Below are 27669 nucleotides of genomic sequence, written 5' to 3' on the forward strand. Positions count from 1 at the left end.
TTGGATGTACCGTGCACTATTCAGTGTCCCCTCGACGATCACCAGAGGTGTACGGCCAGTGTAGGAGATCGCTCCCCACACCATGATGCCGGGTGTTGGCCCTGTGTGCCTCGGTCGTATGCAGTCCTGATTGTGGCACTCACCTGCACGGCGCCAAACACGCATACGACCATCATTGGCACCAAGGCAGAAGCGACTCTCATCGCTGAAGACGACACGTCTCCATTCGTCCCTCCATTCACGCCTGTCGCGACACCACTGGAGGCGGGCTGCACGATGTTGGGGCGTGAGCGGAAGACGGCCTAACGGTGTGCGGGACCGTAGCCCAGCTTCATGGAGACGGTTGCGAATAGTCCTCGCCGATACCCCAGGACCAACAGTGTCCCTAATTTGCTGGGAAGTGGCGGTGCGGTCCCCTACGGCACTGCGTAGGATCGTACGGTCTTGGCGTGCATCCGTGCGTCGCTGCGGTCCGGTCCCAGGTCGACGGGCACGTGCACCTTCCGCCGACCACTGGCGACAACATCGATGTACTGTGGAGACCTCACGCCCCACGTGTTGAGCAATTCGGCGGTATCGTACGTCCACCCGGCCTCCCGCATGCCCACTATACGCCCTCGCTCAAAGTCCGTCAACTGCACATACGGTTCACGTCCTCGCTGTCGCGGCATGCTACCAGTGTTAAAGACTGCGATGGAGCTCCGTATGCCACGGAAAACTGGCTGACACTGACGGCGGCGGTGCACAAATGCTGCGCAGCTAGCGCCATTCGACGGCCAACACCGCGGTTCCTGGTGTGTCCGCTGTGCCGTGCGTGTGATCATTGCTTGTACAGCCCTCTCGTAGTGTCCGGAGCAAGTATGGTGGGTCTGACACACCGGTGTCAATGTGTTCTTTTTTCCATTTCCAGGAGTGTAGAAAACTACCGCCCAGAATCCTTCGCATCCACATATTGTAGAATCTTTGAACATATGCTGATATAAACGTAACTATGTATCCCGAACAAAATTAACTGCTCCAGGCCAACCATCATGGATTCCTAAAACAACAGTTGCGCTTTCCTCACGTATCATCCTGAAAGCCATAAATTAGAATTATATGAGTACCGTCAGCTGCGCACGGACGTTGATATAGATCGACGGGGACAGGTGAAAATGTGTGCCCCGACCGGGACTCGAACCCAGGATCTCCTGCTTACATTGCAGACGCTATATCCATCTGAGCCACCGGGGGCATAGATGGTAGAGGGACTGCATGGACTATCTCGCGCACGATTCCCGCGAGACTCACATTCTCACCTTGTATGTTCACACACTACATTCTTATTGTCCCACCCCAACACACGCATTACTCGTGGAAGACATTCTTCCAATTCCCGTAAGAGTTCAGGGACTATGGTATCGCCTGAACTATATGCTTATATCGATATGGTGTCTGTTCTTTCGGACATGTCCGAAAGAACAGACATGTAGGTAAATACATAAAAGCGTTCAAGTGGGTGCACTATTTATCGCTTTCCGAAAATCATTTGACTGAGTGCCACACCTACGCTTCTTATAAAAAGTATGATAATAGCCAGGGCGGGTCTATCCTAACCCTCACAACTACGATCAGCACATACTCATCCAAATCGTATTTATGTTTCTCCACTGATGTCCATCATCGGTACATTAATGATATCGTCTACCTACTATGGTCTCTTGGAATGGTCTTCAGTGGAAGCAATTCCAATATTTGAAAAGTACACTCTATCCATTTTTGTTGAAAATAGCTGTACTGCTTGCCAGATTTAAGACTTGTATCACCAGAGAGAGCCACGGAAGCGCTGTAGCCGGTGTTGTTCGGTGCTGGCAGCGACGCTGGGCTACCTGTCGTTCGGCGCGTTCGCCGGCTGGGCGGCACCGGTGCTGCCGCGGCTCATCTCCAACTCGTCGCACATCCCCACCACGGAGGACGAGGCCTCGTGGATCGTGGCGTCCAGCTCGCTCTCCATGGTCTTCCCCATGCTCTTCATCGGCCACCTGGTCGACCTGCTGGGCCGCAAGCGCATGCTGCTGTACAGCGCCGGGCCGCACCTGGCGCTCTGGGCCATCCAGATCTTCGCCACGCAGCCCTGGGAGCTCATCGTGTCGCGCGTCGTCGGCGCCATCTCGCAGTGCATCATCATCGTCACCTCGCCTTGCTACCTCGTCGAGATCGCCGAGCTCGAGATTCGCGGCACGCTGGTCACCCTCTACCAGGTGAGAGCCCTACTCTGGCCACGTGTCTCGCCGCTTCTTTTCACGAGGGCGCCACCAAATGTGTTCACCACGGTTTTTGATGAGTCTTAGGTATATTGTAGAGGGACCCGTGCTGAGTACCTGGCTTTTCATGCAACGGTCCTTTGTTTCGGAGAAAATTGATGTTGAAGGTTTAGGCGAACCCCTGTATGTGAGACGTTAATCATATTTCGACTAAGCGACCGTAGCCCAGGGGCTAAGGTTCAGAGCTGTCACGCTGACAGTACAGGTTCAAATCCTGAACAAGTGCTTTCCCTCCAGTTTCATCGTACAGGATACCATTAGGTAGAATGAGATTTTCGCTCTTCAGCGGAGTGTGCACTGATATGAAACTTCCTGCCAGATTAAAACTGTGTGCCTGACCGAGACTCGAGCACGGTACCTTTGCCTTTCGCGGGAAAGTGCTCTACCATCTGAGCTACCCAAGATCGACTCACGTCCCGCCTTAGAGTTTTACTTCTGCCAGTAACTCGTCTCCTACCTTGCAAACTTTACAGAAGCTCTCCTGCGAACCTTGCAAAACTAACATACAGTTTTTATCTGACCATTAAGTAGTTTATGTAGAGTTCCACCCTGCCAAAACTACTGTTCGTTACTTTTGGTACACTGCATAAATTATGTATTAAATGGTAGGACTACTGGTAGTCTCCAAGCCGTTGGTAGCATTGGTAGCGAAAGATAAATAAAGGAGTGTCTGAGAGAGAAACTGGCAGCCAACGTATTCTTTTTTTTATCCTTACAGAATACAAATTGCATTTATGTAACCATAGCTATTACTTTTGATGCAAGTACAATCTACATGCGCAAACATAAGAAATATATATAATTGTTGTTGTTATTTTATACTCTATAGAATGTCCTTCATCATGAACGAAAGCAAGAGTTTCCTGTTAGTATTGATAAGTGGCAAAGTTGCTTATGAATAACAGAAAAATGTTTCATATAAGTTCGGCTAAGTATTGAGGCGTTGATTGATACACTTTTGTTTTGTGTTTTTTATTTCATCTTTTTGTTTGGAAAATTGCGTTTCCTAGCACTGCATGGTAAATCCGTATTTTTAATTCATTTTTACTACTCTATCTCTCTGTTTCAAGTTACAAATCAACCATTTTCGAATAAAACCTGAATTAAACATTGACAGTTTCCGTTTTGCTGTAAATACTGTTTACTTTTAAGTAACAGACAGGAGTTTTCTGTAGGTTATCCAGCCCTTTATATATCCTCAATCAGTTCCTAGACTGTTTACTACTTTTGATTTTTAGGGGAATCTAGTAAGATATTGATCGCATAGTAAAGAAAGCGATAGTTATGAGGTTAAGTCTGATAGTTATGCGACATTCCTAATATACAAGTAACAAGGCATCGACCTTAACTGGCCAAAGCTACCGTAGTCTATGGAAGCCTACGGTAGTTTTGTAACTCTAAGTATATGGCATACAAACTGCGAAGAATCTTTCGGTGTATCTGATGGCGTTAGCAAGTTTGCCTTTCGATTCCTCATACCACTCCTATACTCCTCATTGATCTTCTTTTGGCTGTCCTTCTGCAGAAGCCCTTGTTCCCTCCTTTTCGTTGCACTGCGCTGTACTGACGACGCGTTGCCAACAACCGATGCTGGTGACAAATGTCAGCTAACAGTTTACAGGGCCTAGGAATTCTGTAAGGATCCGTAAAGGAGAGGGTACACCTGGAGGAGAAGTCACGTCTACGAAAAGCAGGAAGCCAACATTGTCCCAATATTTTGAATTTTAACTATGGTCCACAAACAGAATACACTAAGAAGTGTCCTGTACTGACTGATTTGTTAATCAAATTACTACGACGAAAATGACTACTTTCGAATAATTTTGCGTGTCATACACTATTTAATGATATTTTGTACTATTAAATTGATAAAAGAAGTACTCGGAGGAGAATATGAAGCCGTAACTCTAGCGTAGCACCCGTCAACCTTAGCTGTTGCTCCACGCTCGCTTGATTGAATTGTGGTTAACGTTACTTGTGTGGAAGTACGAACAAGAATTTAATGTCAATTTTATCGGAAACTAGGGACCGTCGTATGAAATTCCAGTGAAATTTTCTATAAAAATATATATTAGTTTTATTGATAGTTTTTATTTATTGATTTTGCATTGACAATTGTTTTGCTTTGAATGTCTGAAAAGATTGTTTGAGAAGTAGCGACTATTACAAGCAATGAATCGAAACGGAAGTTAATCTGACTCGTGATTTCCAAGGAAGTGTACCGAATCGTCCAATAAGGAAACCCAGGTGCTACCTAAGTTCCCTTCAGAATCATAACAGTCTGTTTTATACTGATTTACCTCTGTGGCATCAAATTAGAAAAGACATTAACTAGTTTTTGATCGTATCAAAGGAATTCCCTTGAAACCTGAAATGTAATTTTTTCTTCTTCTCTTCTGGCTTACCTTTGACAATTAATTACGCGCGGCCAGCTGTCTGCTGCTATTGGTACTGAAAGCTACTGAAAAGGCACGCGTCGTTTACAGAGCGGCAAACTAATCACAGGTGAACTCAGTGCGCAATGAGTCCACGTAATGTGTCTGCAGTTTAAATTCCAGTTGTAAAACTCTGTCTAATGAATGATAAAGATTGGGAAATTGACGATGACGTGGTAAATTACATTAATCCTGATTCCTTTAAAAAGGAGTATTGGCAAATTTAAAAGCAACTTTTTGAAACTGTTCTTCATTATAATCAAGAATTGTAAAGATGAAAAATTCTAAAAATACTTTAAAGTCGTCTGTTCAACAGTGTCATGTCCATTGCTAAAAAATGTGTATGTTCATTGCAGATTATAAAAGGCTACAGTAGCTGAGTCTTTCCTGAATTGCCGCTAATGTTACCTAATTAAGAAGAGGGGAGGAAAGTTATGTGTTGGATACTGAACTGTCTTCCCCATGCTCTTCATCGGCCATCGTGTGGCAGGGCCTCCCATCGGTAGACCGGTCTCCTGGTCAAGTCTTTTTAGTTGACGCCACATCATGACTTGCACGTCGATGGGGATAAAATTGTGATGAAAACAACACAACATCCAGTCACCGAGAGGCGGAAATCTCGGACAGAGCCGAGAATCGAACCCGGGCCCCCTGGCACGGAATGCTACCGCGCTGACCACATTTTTACTTTTTTGTTGTTTTGTTCATTAGTGTTCTTGCATTTGTTCGGGGCGGACGGCCATATGACAGGCGTTAAAGTTCATTGTTGACCTAATCACCAAGTTTTTTTTATTACAGAGGACAGCAAACCCTGTGACCGAACACGCTGAGCTACCGTCCCAGCAACACCACTCAGCTATGGAGTTGCACGCAACTAAAGCAAAGAAAATTAATTATTACCTTATTATGAATGTTTCATCAAATTAATCAAGACATCTCTCTCTTTCGTAATTAAGATATCAAAAACAATATTAGGAAATTAATTTCCTCATTTTAGACAAATTTTGTCATTCTTGCCATACCATTTTCTCGGCAGTGGCCCACTTCACACTTACACGCTTCGGACTGACTGTCTCTGCGACCAACATCCGTGAGGGACGGCCAACGCAGAGATGTTACTGTAAATGCACAATGTCGCAGATAACATTGGGCGCTGACTGAGAAACAGAGTAAGCGCAACTGGCATCGTTGTATCCAAGTTGTAATGAAAGGTAATAGTGACCAAATATCAAATGGTTCAAATGGCTCTGAGCACTATGGGACTTAACTTCTGAGGTCATCAGTCGCCTAGAACTTAGAACTAATTAAACCCAACTAACCTAAGGACATCACACACAACCATACCCGAGGCAGGATTCGAACCTGCGACCGTAGTGGTCGCTCGGTTCCAGACTGTAGCGCCTAGAACCGCACGGCCACTCCGGCCGGCGAACAAATATCAACACCCCTTTTACCACTAGACAGTAACTCAAGACAGGTCCCTCAACAAAATATTAAGATTCACTAAAATCTATCATTATCAGTTTTAATTATCCCCTAGTCATTGTCTTCCTGTCTTGGCAGCGCTCGCCAACCGAGGTGCCCAGTGAGATGGTGAGATGGTGTGCATGAACGCATACGTTCTTTCTTCATTGGTGAAGAAATGCGAGTCGATACGGGAAACATAGCGGATTCAATATTATAGAGCTCAATAGAGCTTAGGAAGACTTGCAATCAAACGAGATTTTTTTTTTCTTTGTTGAGTTTCGATTCCCCCCGAAGAGAGCGGGCTGGCAGCAGCTTAGTACACGGCTTTTCAGCCTACAGAATTTGTTTTTAAAAAAATGAATTAAATAAATAATAAAAGCAGGTGATAAAATCGGTGACTTAAATGGTAAAATGGCGGAAAATCGTGGAACTTAAAACATAGAACAAAGGGTTGATGATGCTAATAAAATACATATGAAGCAGACAGGAAAAATATTAGACAGACAATAATAAAAAAACAAGGCGACAGTCTGGTTTCTGTTCGCAAGAGATATAAAATTTTCACCCATCGACAGCATGGTTTCTGTTCGCAACACTTTCCAAAGACGAACAACACTGAACATTCACTTGAACACTGCACTACAAAATTGGCACAAATATGATATACCACAGCCGGGGGCAGATGGGGGGAGGGGGGGGGGGGACCTGGACGGAAGATGGGAAAGGAAAGGAGGGTAAGGAGACGAAAAACCGAAGTGGGGGGAAGGGGGGAAAGGAGCCGATGGAGGACGAGGACCCATAAGAGGAGGGCAGGAGCTGGGCAGATGCGACAGGATGTGGGGAAAGGCAGAGGAGGGGTATACAAAAGGACTTGGTGGGGGAGAGGGGAGGCAGAAAGAGGTTAGGTGGGGAGAAAACAGGATGGAAAGGGGGGAGAGGGGAAGCAGAGAGAGGTTAGGTGGGGAGAAAACAGGATGAAAGGGGGGAGAGGGAGCCTGGGGAAAGGACAGAGGAAAGGAGGAGGGGTGAGGATCAGAGTTGATAAGAGGGATAAATGGAGGGGGAGTTGATGGAAGCCACTGTGAGAAAGGAGATGAAGGGTGTAGAGATGGAGGGCAGGGGGGACACAACAGTGAAGACGTGGCAGGGGGCGGGGACGGGAGAGGAGAGGAGCAACCATGAGGTGAGGGGGATCGAGGCGGCGGGAGGTGTAGAGTATGCAGATATGCTCGAGGAATAGGACCAGATGGGGGCAAAGAATGAGGTCATAGAGGACAAAATGAGAAAGAAGGGATACTTATCACTCCTTCAGAATTCCTCAAATCATTGGGAGAAACAGCAATCAAGCGACTATTCAATCCAGTGTCTAAAATCTACGATTGTGTAGACATATCATCAGACTTTGGGAGAAATACTGTGCTTACAATTAGACGAACGTGGCACTCTATTACAGAACGCTGCTTCTCGTACATCGACAGTCACTTTGCACACCGCCGTGTTACGCGCTACAATTTAGAGCCCTGTAGCGCCAGCGAAGCGCGAAAGACGACCGACTTATGCGCATTACATGTAGTAAATCTAGCGATATTGAGAACGGAATGAAAAAAGTCGGCAAAATCATTTTTCAGCACGCCCTTGCACAAGCAAATCCTTACCAGCACCCTTTTGCTGATTATATTGTACTGTTCTCGAATTAAATGGAGCGATGCTGGTAGAATTAGATTACGGAGTGAGACACTAAAAGTATTCGTTTGATTTTGATATTCAAGCGGCAAATTAACTGATAATTGCCAAAGTAGAAATTATGTTAAATGCAGACGAGCAACAGCAAGAGAAATGTTTCTGAGAAAGAGAAAATTGTGAACATCTAATATAAAAGTGATTGTTAGGGAATCTTTTTTGAAGACGTTTGCATGGGTTGTAGTCTTGTACGGAAATGACACGTGGACAAAAAGCCGTTCAGATATGAAGAGAATACAAGATTTTCAATTGCGCTCCTGCTGAAGAATGCAGAAGATTAGATGGGTAGATCGAGTAACTAACGAGGAGAAACTGAATCGAACTGGTGAAAAAAGAAATTTGTGGTACAACTCGACTAAAAAGAAGGGATGGGTTGACAGGACACAGACTGAGGCATCAAGAAATCAATCGTTTGGTTATGGAAGGAAGAGTGGAGGGTAAAAAATGCAGAGGGAGACCAATGCGGCTGATCCCGCCGGAGGTTCGAGTCCTCCCTCGCGCATGGGTGTGCGTGTTTGTCCTTAGGGTGATTTAGGTTACGTAGTGTGTACGCTTAGGGACTGATGACCTTAGCAGTTAAGTCCCATAAGATTTCACACACATTTGAACATTTTGAGACCAGTGCTTGAATACAGTAACCAGGCTTAAACAGATGAAGGTTGCAATATTATGCCGAGATGAAGTCGCCTACAACAGATAGGCTAGTATGGTGAACTGCATCGACACACCAACCAGTCCTCGGACTGAAGACCATCAACAATAACGACAACCGCAACAAACTTGTACTGTTCTCTTTGTGTTGTTTCATTTTAACGGTGCCGATTAGCAAGTACACAACACAAAATAGTAATTTATTCTGAATATAGCTCGTTTTTTATTCTAACTTTTTTCAGATTCTCAGTTCTGGTTCATCATGAACTGATTAATTTCTTTGCTTTTTTATATAAAACCTACAGAATCTGCCACTGACTGTCAAGGATGGAACATTTCATTCATTGTAATCTACGCATTGGCTAGACTGTCATCGGCGTCTGTACATATTCCTAGTCTGACCACAGAGAGATAGGTTTTCCTTGTATCTTAAGGCAAACGTCTTTGAAACTGTCATGGCCGATCGATCTCTTTCCTCGTCCTTTCTCAGTCAGAGTTTTTGTTCCTACTCTGATGTCGCTCCCTCAATAGTACGTTAAACTCAAATCTCTCTTCTACCTTTCTGCTGCACCTTTAGTATCATTTCTATCAATCCCCAGAGGCTTCTGAAATTTCATTAAAACATCAGCTCAAAATATTGTTTAGTTCTGTCTTCTTTCGTGTTAATGCCTCATTTATGTTGTTGTTGTCTTCAGTCCTGAAACTGGTTTGATGCAGCTCTCCATGCTACTATATCCTGTGCAAGGTTCTTCATCTCCCAGTGACTACTGTAACCTACATCCTTCTGAATCTGCTTAGTGTAGTCATCTCTTGGTCTCCCTCTACGATTTTTACCCTACACGCTGCCCTCCAATAATAAATTGGTGATCCCTTGATGCCTCACAACATGTCCTACCAACCGTTCCCTTCTTCTGGTCAAGTTGTGCCACAAACTTCTCTTCTCCCCAATCCTATTCAATACTTCCTCATTAGTTATGTGATCGACCCATCTAATCTTCACCATTCTTCTGTAGCACCACATTTCGAAAGCTTCTATTCTCTTCTTGTCCAAACTATTTATCGTCCATGATTCACTTCCATACATGGCTACACTCCATACAAATACTTTCAGAAATGACTTCCTGACACTTAAATCTATACTCGTTGTTAACAAACTTCTCTTCTTCAGAAACGCTTTCTTTGCCATTGCCAGTCTACATTTTATATCCTCTCTACTTCGACCATCATCAGTTATTTTGCTCCTCAAACAGCAAAACTCCTTTACTACTTTAAGTGTCTCACTTCCTAATCTAATTCCCTCAGCATTACCCGACTTTATTCGACTACATTCCATTATTCTCGTTTTGCTTTTGTTGATGGTCACCTTATATCCTCCTTTCAAGACACTATCCATCCTGTTCAACTGCTCTTCCAAGTCCTTTGCTGTCTCTGACAGAATTACGATGTCATCGGCGAACCTCAAAGTTTTTATTTCTTCTCCATGGACTTTAATACCTACTCCGAATTTTTCTTTTGTTTCCTTCACTGCTTGTTCAATATACAGATTGAATAACATCGGGGATAGATTACAGCCCTGTCTCACTCCCTTCCCAACCACTGCTTCCCTTTCATGTCCCTCGACTCTTATAACTGCCATTTGGTTTCTGTACAAATTGTAAGTAGCCTTTCGCTCCCTGTATTTTACCCCTGCCACCTTCAGAATTTGAAAGAGAGTATTCCAGTCAACATTGTCAAAAGCTTTCTCTAAGTCTACAAATGCTAGAAACGTAGGTTTGCCCTTCCTTAATCTAGCTTCTAAGATAAGTCGTAGGGTCAGTATTGCCTCCCGTGTTCCAACATTTCTACGGAATCCAAACTGATCTTCCCCGAGGTCGGCTTCTACTAGTTTTTCCATTCGTCTGTAAAGAACTCGAGTTAGTATTTTGCAGCTGTGACTGATTAAACTCATAGTTCGGTAATTTTTACATCTGTCAACACCTGCTTTCTTTGGGATTGTAATTATTATATTCTTCTTGAAGTCTGAGGGTATTTCGCCTGTCTCATACATCTTGCTCACCAGATGGTAGAGTTTTGTCAGGACTGGCTCTCCCAAGGCCGTCAGTAGTTCCAATGGAATGTTGTCTACTCCGGGGGCCTTGTTTCGACTCAGGTCTTTCAGTGCTCTGTCAGACTCTTCACGTAGTATCGTATCTCCCATTTCATCTTCATCTACATCCTCTTCCATTTCCATAATATTGTCCTCAAGTACATCGCCCTTGTATAGACCCTCTATATACTCCTTCCACCTTTCTGCTTTCCCTTCTTTGGTTAGAACTGGGTTTCCATCTGAGCTCTTAATACTCATACAAGTGGCTCTCTTTCCTTCAAAGGTCTCTTTAATTTCCCTGTAGGCAGTCTCTATCTTACCCCTAGTGAGATAAGCCTCTACATCCTTACATTTGTCCTCTAGCCATCCCTGCTTAGCCATTTTGCACTTCCTGTCGATCTCATTTTTGAGACGTTTGTATTCCTTTTTGCCTGCTTCATTTACTGCATTTTTATATTTTCTCCTTTCGTCAATTAAATTCAATATTTCTTCTGTTACCCAAGGATTTATAATAGCCCACGTCTTTTTGCCTACTTGATCCTCTGCTGCCTTCACTACTTCATGCCTCAAAGCTACCCATTCTTCTTCTATTTTATTTCTTTCCCCCATTCCTGTCAATTGCTCCCTTATGCTCTCCTTGAAACTCCTTACAACCTCTGGTTCTTTTAGTTTATCCAGTTCCCATCTCTTTAAATTTCCACCTTTTTGTAGTTTCTTCAGTTTTAATCTACAGGTCATAACCAACAGATTGTGGTCCGAGTCCACATCTGCCCCTGGAAATGTCTTACAATTTAAAACCTGGTTCCTAAATCTCTGTCGTACCATTATATAATCTATCTGAAACCTGTCAGTATCTCCAGGCTTCTTCCATGTATACAGCCGTCTTTTATGATTCTTGAACCAAGTGTTACCTATGATTAAGTTGTGCACTGTGCAAAATTCTACCAGGCGGCTTCCTCTTTCATTTCTTTGCTCCAGTCCATATTCACCTACTACGTTTCCTTCTCTCCCTTTTCCTACTACCGAATTCCAGTCACCCATCTGCAGAGCTAGTTGGCATATAAACTTGTACTACTGTAGTAGGTGTGGGCTTCGAATCTATCTTGGCCACTATAATGCGTTCACTTTGTTGTTTGTAGTAGCTTACGCGCATTCCTATTTTCCTATTCATTATTAAACCTACTCCTGCATTACCCCTATTTGATTTTGTGTTTATAACCCTGTAGTCACCTGACCAGAAGTCTTGTTCCTCCTGCCACCGAACTTCACTAATTCCCACTATATCTAACTTTAACCTATCCATTTCCCTTTTTAAATTTTCTAACCTACCTGCCCGATTAAGGGATCTGACATTCCACGCTCCGACTCGTAGAACGCCAGTTTTCTTTCTCCTGATAACGACATCCTCCTGAGTAGTCCCCGCCCGGAGATCCGAATGGGGGACTATTTTACCTCCGGAATATTTTACCCAAGAGGATACCATCATCATTTAATCATACAGTAAAGCTGCATGCCCTCGAGAAAAATTACGGCTGTAGTTTCCCCTTGCTTTCAGCCGTTCGCAGTACCAGCACAACAAGGCTGTTTTGGTTAGTGTTACAAGGCCAGATCAGGCAATCATCCAGACTGTTGCCCCTGCAAAAGACAATTTCCATTCCTTCCGAACTGACTATGCGAATGTAGACGAGATGTGGCTCAAATTCAAAGATATAGTAGCAACAGCAATTGAGATATTCATACCTCATAAATTGGTAAGAGATGGAACGGATCCCCCGTGGTACACAAAAAAGGTCCGAACGCTGTTGCAGAGGCAACGGAAAAAGCATGCGAAGTTCAGAAGAACGCGAAATCCTGAAGATGTGCTAAAATTTACAGACGCGCGAAATTTGGCACGTACTTCGATGCGAGATGCCTTTGATAGGTTCCACAACGAAACATTGTCTCGAAATTTGGTAGAAAATCCGAAGAAATTCTGGTCGTATGTAAAGTACACAAGCGGCAAGACGCAGTCAATACCTTCGCTGCGCAGTGCCGACGGTACTGTTATCGACGACTGTGCCGCTAAAGCGGAGTTATTGAACGCAGTTTTCCGAAATTCCTTCACCAGGGAAGACGAATGGAATATTCCAGAATTTGAAACACGAACATCTGCTAGCATGAGTTTCTTAGAAGTAGATACCTTAGGGGTTGCGAAGCAACTCAAATCGCTTGATACGGGCAAGTCTTCAGGTCCAGATTGTATACCGATTAGGTTCCTTTCAGATTACGCTGATACTATAGCTCCCTACGTAGCACTCATATACAACCGCTCGCTCACCGATAGATCTGTACCTACAGATTGGAAAATCGCGCAGGTCGCACCAGTGTTCAAGAAGGGTAGTAGGAGTAATCCATTTAACTACAGACCTATATCATTGACGTCGGTTTGCAGTAGGGTTTTGGAGCATATACTGTATTCAAACATTATGAATCACCTCGAAGGGAACGATCTATTGACACGTAATCAGCATGGTTTCAGAAAACATCGCTCTTGTGCAACGCAGCTAGCTCTTTATTCGCACGAAGTAATGGCCGCTATCGACAGGGGATCTCAAGTTGATTCCGTATTTCTAGATTTCCGGAAAGCTTTTGACACCGTTCCTCACAAGCGACTTCTAATCAAGCTGCGGAGCTATGGGGTATCGTCTCAGTTGTGCGACTGGATTCGTGATTTCCTGTCAGGAAGGTCGCAGTTCGTAGTAATAGACGGCAAATCATCGAGTAAAACTGAAGTGATATCAGGTGTTCCCCAGGGAAGCGTTCTGGGACCTCTATTGTTCCTGATCTATATAAATGACCTGGGTGACAATCTGAGCAGTTCTCTTAGACTGTTCGCAGATCATGCTGTAATTTACCGTCTAGTAAGGTCATCCGAAGACCAGTATCAGCTGCAAAGCGATTTAGAAAAAATTGCTGTATGGTGTGTCAGGTGGCAGTTGACGCTAAATAACGAAAAGTGTGAGATGATCCACATGAGTTCCAAAAGAAATCCGTTGGAATTCGATTACTCGATAAATAGTACAATTCTCAAGGCTGTCAATTCAACTAAGTACCTGGGTGTTAAAATTACGAACAACTTCAGTTGGAAGGACCACATAGATAATAGTGTCGGGAAGGCGAGCCAAAGGTTGCGTTTCATTGGCAGGACACTTAGAAGATGCAACAAGTCCACTAACGAGACAGCTTACACTACACTCGTTCGTCCTCTGTTAGAATATTGCTGCGCGGTGTGGGATCCTTACCAGGTGGGGTTGACGGAGGACATCGAGAGGGTGCAAAGAAGGGCAGCTCGTTTTATATTATCGCGTTATAGGGGAGAGAGTGTGGCAGATATGATACACGAGTTGGGATGGAAGTCATTACAGCATAGACGTTTTTCGTCGCGGCGAGACCTTTTTACGAAATTTCAGTCACCAACGTTCTCTTCCGAATGCGAAAATATTTTGTTGAGCCCAACCTACATAGGTAGGAATGATCATCAAAATAAAATAAGAGAAATCAGAGCTCGAACAGAAAGGTTTAGGTGTTCGTTTTTCCCGCTCTCTGTTCGGGAGTGGAATAGTAGAGAGATAGTATGATTGTGGTTCGATGAACCCTCTGCCAAGCACTTAAATGTGAATATCAGAGTAGTCATGTAGACATGTAGACAACTACTGAAAAGGCTGCTGCCCCTCTTCAGGAACCACACGTTTGTCTGGCCTCTCAACAGATACCCCTCCGTTGTGGTTGCACCTACGGTACGGCTATCTGTATCGCTGAGGCACGCAAGCCTCCCCACCAACGGCAAGGTCAATGGTTCATGAGGGGGCCTCATGTATATAGTTGAATAAAAGTACCTTCTCACTTATAGTACAGCAAACTGGCTTCTTGATATGGGTGTCTTCTTTCAGTTCCAGCGTATGTCTGTAGATGTTTGAGGATCATGACCTAGTCTAATAATTCATTACCAATTCTATAACCAAACCACAACTTTTCATGCCTTTATAGGTGAAATGTTACAAGTTCTTTATTACGTGTCCACTATCAGCCTACACAACATACATCGAGTTTCTGTAATGGTTAAAGGCTTGTACACCGGTTTCATAGCCTTACCACCTCTCTGTCTGCAAAACGGTAGCAGAAAATCCTGATAAATATTCTTAATTTCAGTCACATGTCTGACAACGTAACCATAATTGAGGTCCCCTAAACTAACGTTAAGGTAGTTGGCACATCGTTAACTAGAAGACTGCCACGAGGCATGACAAGTTTCGCTAACGTCACAACCATTATGATTACAAGTCTTCACGTGGTCGTCTTCAACATAAATTGGCTCTGCAAACCTCTCAGGAGATCAACGTGAAATACCGCACATACTTATTTCTAGTATCATCTAGACTCAGTCACTGTCTGATATATTCACAGTCCTTCAGAGTACTCCAAAGATAAAAGTACAACGTCGTTACCTCTTGACGTCTTGGTGGATGCATACCTGCTCCTCGTCAGACTATCCGACGCCCTACTAATGTGTGACGTAGGAATGCGTCAGAATCACACAGTGAGTCCGCGATCTGACACATGTCCGTAGCCACTTCAAGCAATGAAAGCTAATGTTCTCGGAGAGGCAAATGTATCAGTGCATATCTACGAAAGACTAAATTAAAATTTAATATGTTAATCCACATCTAAGACAGGGAAGACTGCTAATACATTCTGGCAGCAGTCAGAAATAACCCACACCGCCCCTCAGTTCATAATCTGCTGTAACGATTCCTCAGTGCTTGTATAGGCTTTCGCCAACCTGATTAAGAGCGTTCGCACGTATTTCAGCTGCTCACGTTATCGGTCTACCGAAATCTGTTTACGTAAGTGACCCACTCGATTACTGGAGATAGGCTGATACGGCCAGTTGAAGCTTATCTGGCAAAATATGATAAGCTCTCTCGATTATACAGACAGCGTAAACGCCTGATACTAAGGCCTAATCTGCTGAAGTCTCTCACAACTTGTCAGATTTGGTTGACAGGTTTTTCTTTCCAATGATGAAATTTTCCTTCGCTGGTGGAATATTACTGCTGTTACCACTTACAACATTTACGAGTTAACTATACATACTTGTGAACCATACGATATCAAAGAGAGTCAGGAAATATATCAGACATAGATGGATTCAGACGGAATGAAGTCTCTTCCACAAAAGAGCTTCTAAGTGATCTCACCAAGATAAACGGCAGTTAATAATGTTATCACTCTACACTGTAGAGATGGGCGAAGAAAATGCTTAACGAACGTGACCTACCGTTTCATGGCGAGCTGTTTCTGGCTCTACCGATGTTATAAATGCTGTAATATTCAAATACAAGGCAACGGTGCTACCCTGCTACTCACAGTAACATAGTTCTCGTAGAACTTGAGTTGTATTTTGAAATGTTTCCTCACTTGGCTGCGCTGTTCACTTACACTCGTATTGATCTACATCAGAATCTATGTCTCAGACACGTCATACGGGTCTCGCAACTGATTTCTCGAGAGCATGATGATATTTTGCCCGTCACATCACACGACAGAATCCTTTCACGATTAATCCGTGTATTTTAACTGACAGTTCAATGCACGGAAGGTATTTAGGATTATAAATCACTTACCACAAGCTTTTTTCCTTTCTTTTTTTTTCCAAAATAAATACAGAGGCATATCTCTCTGTTCCGTTCTTCTGCTACACGCACAACAATTAATTACTTAAAACTGCCCAATAAAGCTTTTACCATCACGCACTTTACCACGCTCCTACGAACGTGGCATTTCCTCCGCGACTTCTCCCAACAATTTATGTATATTCACCATCTCTCTGTGAGCGAAAACGAACAGAACGTCTCTACCGGCGAACCATCGATAGCAAAGTGTACTTTACTAGTGTAAAGTCAAACAACTCACCAAAAAATTTCTGAAACTGTATGTCTGGGACACAGCATTATCTCCATCTACACCTACATCCACATCCATACTCCGCAAGCCACCTGACGGTGTGCGGTGGAGGGTACTTTGAGTACCTCTATCGGCTCTCCCTTCTATTCCAGGCTCTTATTGTTCGTGGAAAGAAAGATTGTCGGTATGCCTCTGTGTGGGCTCTAATCTCTCTGATTTTATCCTCATGGTCTCTTCGCGAGATATACGTAGGAGGGAACAATATACTGCTTGACTCGTCGGTGAAGGTATGTTCTCGAAACTTCAACAAAACCCCGTACCGAGCTACTGAGCGTCTCTCCTGCAGAGTCTTCCACTGGAGTTCATCTATCATCTCCGTGACGGTTTCGCGATTGCTAAATGATCCTGTAACAAAGCGCGCTGCTCTTCGTTGGATCTTCTCTATCTCTTCTATCAACCCTATCTGGTACGGATCCCACACTGCTGAGCAGCATTCAAGCAGTGGGCGAACAAGTGTACTGTAACCTACTTCCTTTGTTTTCGGATTGCATTTCCTTAGGATTCTTCCAATGAATCTCAGTCTGGCATCTGCTTTACCGACGATCAACTTTATATGATCATTCCATTTTAAATCACTCTTAATGCATACTCCCAGATAATTTATAGAATTAACTGCTTTCAGTTGCTGACCTGCTATATCGTAGCTAAATGATAAGGGATCTCTCTTTCTATGTATTCGCAGCACATTACACTTGTCTACATTGAGATTCAGTTGTCATTTCCTGTACCATCCGTCAATTCACTGCAGATCCTCCTGCATTTCAGTACAATTTTCCATTGTTACAACCTCTCAATATACTACAGCATGATCCGCAAAAAGCCTCAGTGAACTTCCTATGTTATCCACAAGGTCATTTATGTATATTGTGAATAGCAATGGTCCTACGACACTCCCCTGCGGCACACCTGAAATCACTCTTACTTCGGAAGACTTCTCTCCATTGAGAATGCTGTGTACTGCTATCGAGGACCTCTTCAATCCAATCACACAATTGGCCTGATAGTCCATGCTCTTAACTCTGTTCATTAAATGACTGTGGGGAACTGTATCGAACGCCTTGCGGAAGTCAAAAAACACTGCATCTACCCGGAAACCCGTGTCTATGGACCTCTGAGTCTCGTAGACGAATAGTGCTAGCTGGGTTTCACACGATCGTCATTTTCGAAACCCATGCTGATTCCTACAGAGTAGATTTCTAGTCTCCAGAAAAGTCACTATACTCGACTATAATACGTGTTCCAGAATTCTACAACTGATAGACGTTAGAGATATAGGTCTAGAGTTCTGCACATCTGTTCGACGTCCCTTCTTGAAAACGGGGATGACCTGTGCCCTTTTCCAATCCTTTGGAATACTACGCTCTTCTAGAGACCTACGGTACACCGCTGCAAGAAAGGGGGGGGGGCAAGGGTGATTTAACAAATAACAGATTTCAGTTGTTCATTACAGATAAACTATGAAAGACAGAATCACATTGCGCACATCACTGGGCACGGAAAGGTTCAAAGGTTTATGTTCGCACAGACACTATACAATAGCACCATGCGTTGTTCGAGAAACATCGAAATGATAGTCCATTTGATTTCACACACAAATCAGCAGGTTGCTGTTTGTTGGGTCGATAATTTCAACAGTTCCATTTCTCAGGTCTTGAAGACTAGCTGCTATAAGTGGGACAAAGACGCTGTCTTTTATGTACCACCACAGAAAAAAACCTCATGCTGTGAGGTCTGGTGACCTGGGAGGTCAGAGGCAATGAACACGATCTTGCTGTCCACCTCTTCCAATCCAATGTTGTGGGATGGTGCAGTTAAGATAGCGCGGCACCTCAACGTGAAAGTGAGGCTGGGCGTCGACTCATATAAAAATGTAGTCACTGGAATCTTCGTGAAGTTTAGAAAACAACCAGGTTTGTAACATGTCCAGGTGTGACATTACTGTCACAGTTTCCTCCGTAAAAAAAAGAAAGGTCCATAAACAGAAACAGGACAAAACACATTCAGTTTCGGTGAGTCTCTTTCACGTTGACCGCCCAATTACACTACTGGCCATTAAAAATGTTACACCACGAAGATGGAGTGATAAAGACGCGAAATTTAACCCACGGGAAGAAGATGTTGTGATATCCAAATGATTAGCTTTTCAGAGCATTCACACAAGGTTGGCGCCGGTGGCGACACCTACAACGTGATGACATGAGGAAAGTTTCCAACCCATTTCTCATACACAAACAGCAGTTGACAGGCGTTGCCTGGTGAAAGGTTGTTGTGATGCCTCGTGTAAGGAGGAGAAATGCGTACCATAACGTTTCCGACTTTGATAAAGGTCGGATTGTAGCCTATCGCGATTGCGGTTAATCGCATCGCGACATTGCTGCTCACCTTGGTCGAGATCCAAGAACTGCTAGCAGAATATGGAATCGGTGAGTTCAGGAGGGTAATACGGAACGCCGTGCTGGCTCCCAACGGTCTCGTATCACCAGCAGTCGAGGTGATAGACATCATATCCGCATGGGTGTAACGGATCATGCGGCCACGTCTCAATCTCTGAGTCAACAGATGGGGACGTTTGCAAGACAACAACCATCTGCACGAACAGTTCGACGTCATTTGCAGCAGCATGGACTATCAGCTCGGAGACCATGGCTGCGGTTACCCTTGACGCTGCATCACAGACAGAAGGGCGTGCGATGGTATACTAAAAGACGAACCTGGGTGCACGAATGGCAAAACGTCACTTTTCGGATGAATCCAGGTTCTGTTTACAGCATCATGAAGGTCGCATCCGTGTTTGACTACATCGCGGTGAACGCACATTGCAAGCGTGTATTCGTCATCGCCATACTAGCGTATCACCCGGCGTGATGGTACAGGGTGCCATTGGTTACACGTCTCGGTCGCCTCTTGTTCGCATTGACGGCACTTTGAACAGCGGACGTTACATTTGAGATGTGTTACGACCCGTGGCTCTACCCTTCATTCGATCCCTGCGAATCCCTACATTTCAGCAGGATAATGCACGACCGCATGTTTCAAGTCCTGTACAGGAATTTCTAGATACAGAAAATTTTCGACTGCTGCTCTGGCCATCACACTCTTCAGATCTCTCACCAATTGAAAACGTCTGGTCAATGGGGGCCTAGCAACTGGCTCGTCACAATACGCCAGTCACTACTCTTGATGAACTGTGGTATCGTGTTGAAGCTTCATGGGCAGCTTTACCTGTACAAGCCTTCCAATCTCTATTTGACTCAATGCCCAGGCGTATCAAGGCCGTTATTACGGCCAGAGGTGGCTGTTCTGGGTACTGATTTCTCAGAATCCATGCACCCAAATTGCGTGAAAATGCAATCACATGTCAGTTCTAGTATAATATATTTGTCCATTGAATACCCGTTCATCCTCTGCATAACTTCTTGGTGTAGCAATTTTAATGGCGAGTAGTGTAGCTGAATGGTCAGCGTGTTGGAATGCCACGTAGGGGGGCCCGGGTTCGATTCCCGGCTGGAGTGGAAGATTTTCTCCCCTCAGGTTGTTCTGCTGTCCTCATCTTCATTTCATCCACATTGTCGACGCTCAAGTCACCCAATCTGCACTTGGCGGCCAAACGCCTGGGAACTCCCGCCCACTGAAGCCATAGGATTATTCATTCTTTCACGTTCGAGGACGACTCTCTAACTCATACAATAAGGCTGTTTACTTTACCCTCTAGATGAAACGTCTATTCGTTCGAAAAGATGACTCGCTCGGAAAGCCATTTCCTGGAGAACTCAAAAATTGTTCAATTGGCTCTAAGCACTATGGGACGTAACATCTGAGGTCATCAGTCCCCTGACTTAGAACTAAGTAACCCTAACTAACTAAGGACATCACACACATCCATATCCGAGGCAAGATTCGAAACTGCGACCGTAGCAGCAGCGTGGTTCCGGACTGAAGCGCCTAGAACCGTTCGGCCCTGGAGTACTGAAATGTAAAATTCGTTCCTATGGTCTCCGTGACGCAATTGCTGCAGCAACTGCCGCACCGTTGTTTGAGTAAGTTTAAGTTCCTGGCCTGCCTTACGAGGAGCTCCGTGTGAACGCACCTCATAACGCTCGACATTTTCATCAAGACGTGCGTGACCAACCAGTGCTGTTGTCTTTGCATATGCAACCAACTTACAACAATTTTATGTTTCTGTTCAGAAACCAGCGTGTACAGAAGCAGCTTCTTGCTGAATCGACGGCGGAAAGCACGTTGCAGTTGAACAATGGACTGATTTCATGTGAATTCTAACATACAATGAAATTTCTCTTGTGGCGAAATTTCCAGGTTGCTACTAACAACAGCGCAACTATTTCAAAACTCTATCCAGTGGCATGCGCAATGTGTTTCGATCTTTTATAGTTTGCAGTAAACAATTAAAATCTCTTCTTTCTTTTCGAATCACCCGGTACTATAGCGAAATAGCTGAAGCAGAGAAAAATGAACTGGAAACTGATGAAATGTATAGCTACGAAGCAAGAGAAAATTAAGGAGCTAAATAAAATACAAAGAAAAAAATGGACAGAAAGGTGGCAAAAAGCTTTTGTAGAGTATCTGCTATAGGAAAATCTGGTTAGCGGAACATGTGCAGACCCACTGAAAGGTGTACTGGAACGGTAGATTTCTAATTACAAACAATTGGGTGTGTTGTCGTTGCTGTTGTGATCTTCAGTCCGAAGACTGGTTTGCTGCAGCTCTGCACGCTACTCTCTCCTGTGCAAGCCTCTTCATCTCCGCATAGCTACTGCAACTTACATCTATTCGAACCTGTCTTCTGCATTCATCACCTGGTCTCATTCGACAATTTTTAACCACCACATTTCTCTCCATAACCAAATCGACGGTTTTTTGAGGTCACAAGATATAGTGTATCAGCTGATTCCTTCTTTTACTCAAGGTATGACATAACATTCTTTTCTGCGCAGTTCCGTTCAGTATCTCCTCAGTAGTAATTGGATCTACCCATCTAATCTTCAGCATTCTTCTGTAACGCCGCGTATCAAAAGATTCTATTCTTTTCGTGTGTGGAATCCTTATTGGCCGCTATTCACTTCTGTACACCCAGACAAGGAAAGACTTCTGAACACTTACCTTTACATTCATTAATAACAAAATTATCTTTTACAGAAAATTTTTCTTGCTATTCCCATTCACCATTTAATGTAATTTCACTTCGCTTATCAGTTATTCTCTTTCCAATCAGCAAAAGTCATCTACTACTTTTAGTGTCTCATTTCCCAATATTATTTCCTCAACATCGTCTGACTGACTTCTGTTATATTCCATTACGCGTCTTTTGTCGAAAGAAACAACAATTTTTCTGTCATCAGTCACGGTTTATTTACATTCACAACGCGTTTCAAATGTTTAAACCACCATTATCAGATGGATTTATATTTGTTCATAAGACAAATGTGCGTGTGCGTTGTGTTACGATTTTGGGGTAACGTGAGGCACTGTCTAGTCGAAAAACAATACACTATTTCAGAACATGGTTTTGAGGAGGTTTTTGACTAAATATTAAATGAAAAGGTGAAAATAAAACAACTAAGACAGAATCCGTTGCAACACATCACAAATAGAAAGTTACATTTTGTAAATAAAGATGGTGCCTAGAAATGACTAGGTGTAAAAAATAAACAGCGGATACAGAACCATTTTTTCGACGTACAAAGAACATTTAACAAAATAACTCTTTTATTGCAGAGTAAAGTTTTAAAGCGTTGTGGAGATCTTTGGTTGGGTTGATGAGTACCTACGTCCTTTTCTGTCAGGTATACATATCTTCTCTTGTGTATCCGTTTATATAATCAGGTGACATGTCACAAAACGTATGTTGCCAACAGTGGTAAAATTAAAAATAAATAGCAATTTTGCCTGGGATTTAGAGACGGAGGGTAAAAGGAGAAAGATATGCTACAGCTGCCTACAAGATTTAACAGATAACTTCTCGTCTTCTATTTCCGATTACTTCCGCATCATGGTCATGGCGTGCTTTATTCTCCGTGGCGCGCACCACACCTCCAGGCCGAAACACCGAAGTCCGGAATATAAACAGTCAGCAGATATAACAACTCGTGGTAATATTGCAACCACTGTACCACCTTGAGGACGCGCGGCGTCCATCCGCGTCGGTTTACATGCAGAGACAAAAACAAAGACAAAGACTTCGAAAAAATGTCAAAACCTTCAAAAAATTATCGACTCCAAATTAAATTGTTTCAGCTACTGCGATCATCATTCGTCAGTTAGGTAGACGTTGAACTAACGCCATTTTACCGAAATGATATATTACACCACAACTTTTTGCTCCCTGTACTTTATTGCTGCTACGTTCAGAGTTTCCAACGGTATATTCCATTCTGTCTTGACAAAAGTTTTTCCTAAATCTACTAATACTACAAAGGTCTGTTTGTGTTTCTTTAACCTGACTTCTAAGATAAGTCGTACTGTCAGTACTGGCTCTCGTGTTCCTACATTTCTCCAGACTGATGTTCGCTGAGGTCAGCTTCCACCAGTTTTTCGATTATTCTATAAGTAATTCGCCTCAGTATTTTGCAGCCATGGGTATTAGGCTCACAGTTCGGTAATATTCACACCTGTCAGGTCTCCATCATTTGGAATTTGTGTAGTCACATTCTTCGTTAAGTTTGGGGTTACTTCGCCCGTCTCATCATCTTGCACACCAGGTGGAATAGTGTTGTGGTTAATTCTACCAAGAATCTCATTGGTTCTCAGGGAAAGTCGTCTAGTCTAGAGATCTTTTTTTGACTGCACTGACAAATTCTTCTCGCAGTATCATATATCCCACCTCATCTTCAGTTACTTCGTCTTCCAATATTGTCCTGAAGTTTGGTTCCCTCTGCCAGACTCCAGGTGTACCGCGAACACGATCTCTTCCTCAACAGGTGCTCTGTGGGTGTACAGATTAGATTGATGCTGAATAGATCACTCAAGATCATACAGAATAATAGGCTACCTCATGAAGCTAATAGGCTATTTGAAAAATTAACTGCAGGACACATCGGGAATCGTCATTTGATTAGTTCCTGAACACGACAGGGGCCTCACCTGTTGCTTGTGGCTAGAGGACCTAAGAATATCAGTTGAATAATTTAATGTTGGCTGAATTTTAGAGTCTAATCTGGTAAAATAATGTTTTTTTTTTCAAATACTTTTCAATATTACTCATGACACTAAAATATCGAGTTTATAGAACTATATTTTGAAAAGGATAGACTGCTAGTCACCGTGTAGTGGAGATGTTGAATCACAGACAAGCACAGAAGGAGGACTACTAAACGCGTAAGCTTTCGCCCGGAAGGCTTTCTTCTGCAACAGACAACATGCACACACACATCAGCGCAAGCGCAGCTCAGTCTGGGCCCAGCAACCAGAAACAGTGGTCATACGTGTGTGAGCTGCGTTTGCGTGAATGTATGTGTGTTTATGTTGTCTATATCAGAAGTCCTTCTGGCTGAAACCTTACGTATTTGGTAGCCCTTTTGTTGTGCTTGTCTGCGACTCAACATTTCCTGAATATGGTGAGAAGCAATCTATCCTTTTCATAATATTGTCATTATTCCATCCCGGATTTTCCATTGTCTGAGGCTATAAAACAAATTGAGCATAGATTTACTTAATTAAAGTGGAACAGTGATAATAAAATGAATGACTGTTAGGGCCGCCACCAACATGATGCTGGGCAGTTACGACTGAGATGATGCCCAGACTCATAAAGGATACAACTTACGTATTCAGTGGTGACTGCAAAACTACACTCCTGGAAATTGAAATAAGAACACCGTGAATTCATTGTCCCAGGAAGGGGAAACTTTATTGACACATTCCTGGGGTCAGATACATCACATGATCACACTGACAGAACCACAGGCACATAGACACAGGCAACAGAGCATGCACAATGTCGGCACTAGTACAGTGTATATCCACCTTTCGCAGCAATGCAGGCTGCTATTCTCCCATGGAGACGATCGTAGAGATGCTGGATGTAGTCCTGTGGAACGGCTTGCCATGCCATTTCCACCTGGCGCCTCAGTTGGACCAGCGTTCGTGCTGGACGTGCAGACCCCGTGAGACGACGCTTCATCCAGTCCCAAACATGCTCAATGGGGGAGAGATCCGGAGATCTTGCTGGCCAGGGTAGTTAACTTACACCTTGTAGAGCACGTTGGGTGGCACGGGATACATGCGGACGTGCATTGTCCTGTTGGAACAGAAAGTTCCCTTGCCGGTCTAGGAATGGTAGAACGATGGGTTCGATGACGGTTTGGATGTACCGTGCACTATTCAGTGATCCCTCGACGATCACCAGAGGTGTACGGCCAGTGTAGGAGATCGCTCCCCACACCATGATGCCGGGTGTTGGCCCTGTGTGCCTCGGTCGTATGCATTCCTGATTGTGGCGCTCACCTGCACGGCGCCAAACACGCATACGACCATCATTGGCACCAAGGCAGAAGCGACTCTCATCGCTGAAGACGACACGTCTCCGTTCGTCCCTCCGTTCACGCCTGTCGCGACACCACTGGAGGCGGGCTGCACGATGTTGGGGCGTGAGCGGAAGACGGCCTAACGGTGTGCGGGACCGTAGCCCAGCTTCATGGAGACGGTTGCGAGTGGTCCTCGCCGATACCCCAGGAGCAACAGTGTCCCTAATTTGCTGGGAAGTGGCGGTGCGGTCCCCTACGGCACTGCGTAGGATCCTACGGTCTTGGCGTGCATCCGTGCGTCGCTGCGGTCCGGTCCCAGGTCGACGGGCACGTGCACCTTCCGCCGACCACTGGCGACAACATCGATGTACTGTGGAGACCTCACGCCCCACGTGTTGAGCAATTCGGCGGTACGTCCACCCGGCCTCCCGCATGCCCACTATACGCCCTCGCTCAAAGTCCGTCAACTGCACATACGGTTCACGTCCACGCTGTGCGGCATGCTACCAGTGTTAAAGACTGCGATGGAGCTCCGTATGCCACGGCAAACTGGCTGACACTGACGGCGGCGGTGCATAAATGTTGCGCAGCTAGCGCCATTCGACGGCCAACACCGCGGTTCCTGGTGTGTCCGCTGTGCCGTGCGTGTGATCATTGCTTGTACAGCCCTCTCGCAGTGTCCGGAGCAAGTATGGTGGGTCTGACACACCGGTGTCAATGTGTTCTTTTTTCCATTTCCAGGAGTGTATATAATTCCATAAGAAGGGCTATGAACCCGAACAGAGCAAACAACCTATCGGCGAATAAAAGAAGAATCAGAAACATCTCCAGGTGGGTGGCCTCCAATGAGCTAACACAACATAGCAAAACTATGAGTGATTTTGAACAAAATCTCTTTTAAAGCAAGAATTACATTGCAGAAAAATATGGATAATAGTGCGTGAGGCGCTTAGACTAAATTACGAAAACTAAAAACAGAAACCAGGAATTAACTGCAGTCGCTGTCACGGTTTCTGAAGTCGTCAGTGCGCATTGCAGATGCGGTCTTGCGGGGACTGCTTTCGAGGTCGCTGCGGAGAAATCGAGGTGCCGCTGCTAACGGTGGTAGTGCCGAGTAGATGTGACGGGCGCGGATGTAAGTCCCAGAGAAAAAACTTCAAAGAATAGACAGAAGTCAGAGATCAAGAAAAAACCGCACGGGCGAGGAGTCCAGAGCAGAATCACCAAGTTCGAATCAGACTATAAATGCCAGTCTCAGTTTTCATAGTCTGCCGTCAGATCTGGGATGGTACGGGGTTCAGTCTTTTCTAGCCATCCCAGGAAAGATTTTGCTCTTCCAATCAGAGATCCGGAAGTTCGTTCACTACCTCCCACCATAAAGTTAAAAACGTATCCGCCAATGATATACGTGTATATGGGAACGGAAAAAGAGTATCACCCCATCCCCATATCCAGACTTGTTTGTCGGAAATTCTGTTGGGCTTCGCACAGCGTTCCAACAGGAAGGGCCAAGTCTGGAAATTTACAAATGCACGAGTGGCTGCGTATTTTCCACGAGAAAAAGTGTCTGATGATCGCACACAGCAATATAACTGGAAGCGGGCAGCTGACGACTGCACCCGAAGTTTACTAACCAGCTGAGTTCTCAACCTTTCTACCAGTGGTTTCCCGTTCTGCTATTGAGGACACCAGCCTTCCGTTCGCTCATTGTTCACGAAAGCTGAGCCAGGAGGGCAATCCCTGAATGGATCGCCTACATCTACATCCACATTTATACTCCGCAAGCCACCCAACGGTGTGTGGTGAAGGGCACTTTACGTGCCACTGTCATTATCTCCCTTTCCTGTTCCAGTCGCGTATGGCTCGCGGGAAGAACGACTGCCGGAAAGCCTCCGTACGCGCTCGAATCTCTCTAATTTTACATTCGTGCCGTGGACTGGGCGGTTTTTTTTTAGGTTAGATGGCTTCAGGCAAGTACAGAAAGGGAACAGCCTCAAAGGGTGCGGGGCAAAGCCAGGACATGCGGGGACCAAACAGCAGTCGGTATTGTAATTGTAAACTCTCGAAGCTGCATTGGTAAAGTGCCGGAATTTCAAGCGCTGATAGAAAACACCGAAGCTGAAATCGTTATAGGTACGGAAAGCTGGCTGAAGCCAGAGATAAATTCTGCCTAAATTTTTACAAACGCACAGACGGTGTTTAGAAAGGAGAGATTGCATGCAACCGGGAGTGGCGTGTTTGTCGCTGTTAGTAGTAGTTTATCCTGTAGTGAAGTACAAGTGGATAGTTCCTGTGAATTATTATGTGTGGAGGTTACACTCACTAACCGAGTTAGGTTAATAATTGGCACCTTTTACCGACCTCCCGACTCAGCAGCATTAGTGGCAGAACAAATGAGAAAAAATCTGGAATACATTTCACATAAATTTCCTCTGCATGTTATAGTCTTAAGTGGAGATTTCAATTTACCAGATATAGAATGGGGCACTCAGATATTTAGGACG

At 44.4% G+C, this 27669-nt stretch overlaps 1 protein-coding gene across 1 annotated transcript in view; it reads left to right on the plus strand.

Annotated features, from left to right (window-relative positions):
- The window catches only part of LOC126267107 (facilitated trehalose transporter Tret1-like), a 107988-nt gene that overhangs the window by 6306 nt on the left and 74013 nt on the right, over positions 1 to 27669 (plus strand). Inside the window, exon 2 of the mRNA XM_049972005.1 lies at positions 1855 to 2240. Coding sequence (XP_049827962.1) covers positions 1855 to 2240 — 386 coding nt within the window. The remainder of the gene's footprint in view (positions 1 to 1854; positions 2241 to 27669) is intronic.

The sequence above is a fragment of the Schistocerca gregaria genome, chromosome 4 (assembly GCF_023897955.1).
Source record: "Schistocerca gregaria isolate iqSchGreg1 chromosome 4, iqSchGreg1.2, whole genome shotgun sequence".
Taxonomy (NCBI): domain Eukaryota; kingdom Metazoa; phylum Arthropoda; class Insecta; order Orthoptera; family Acrididae; genus Schistocerca; species Schistocerca gregaria.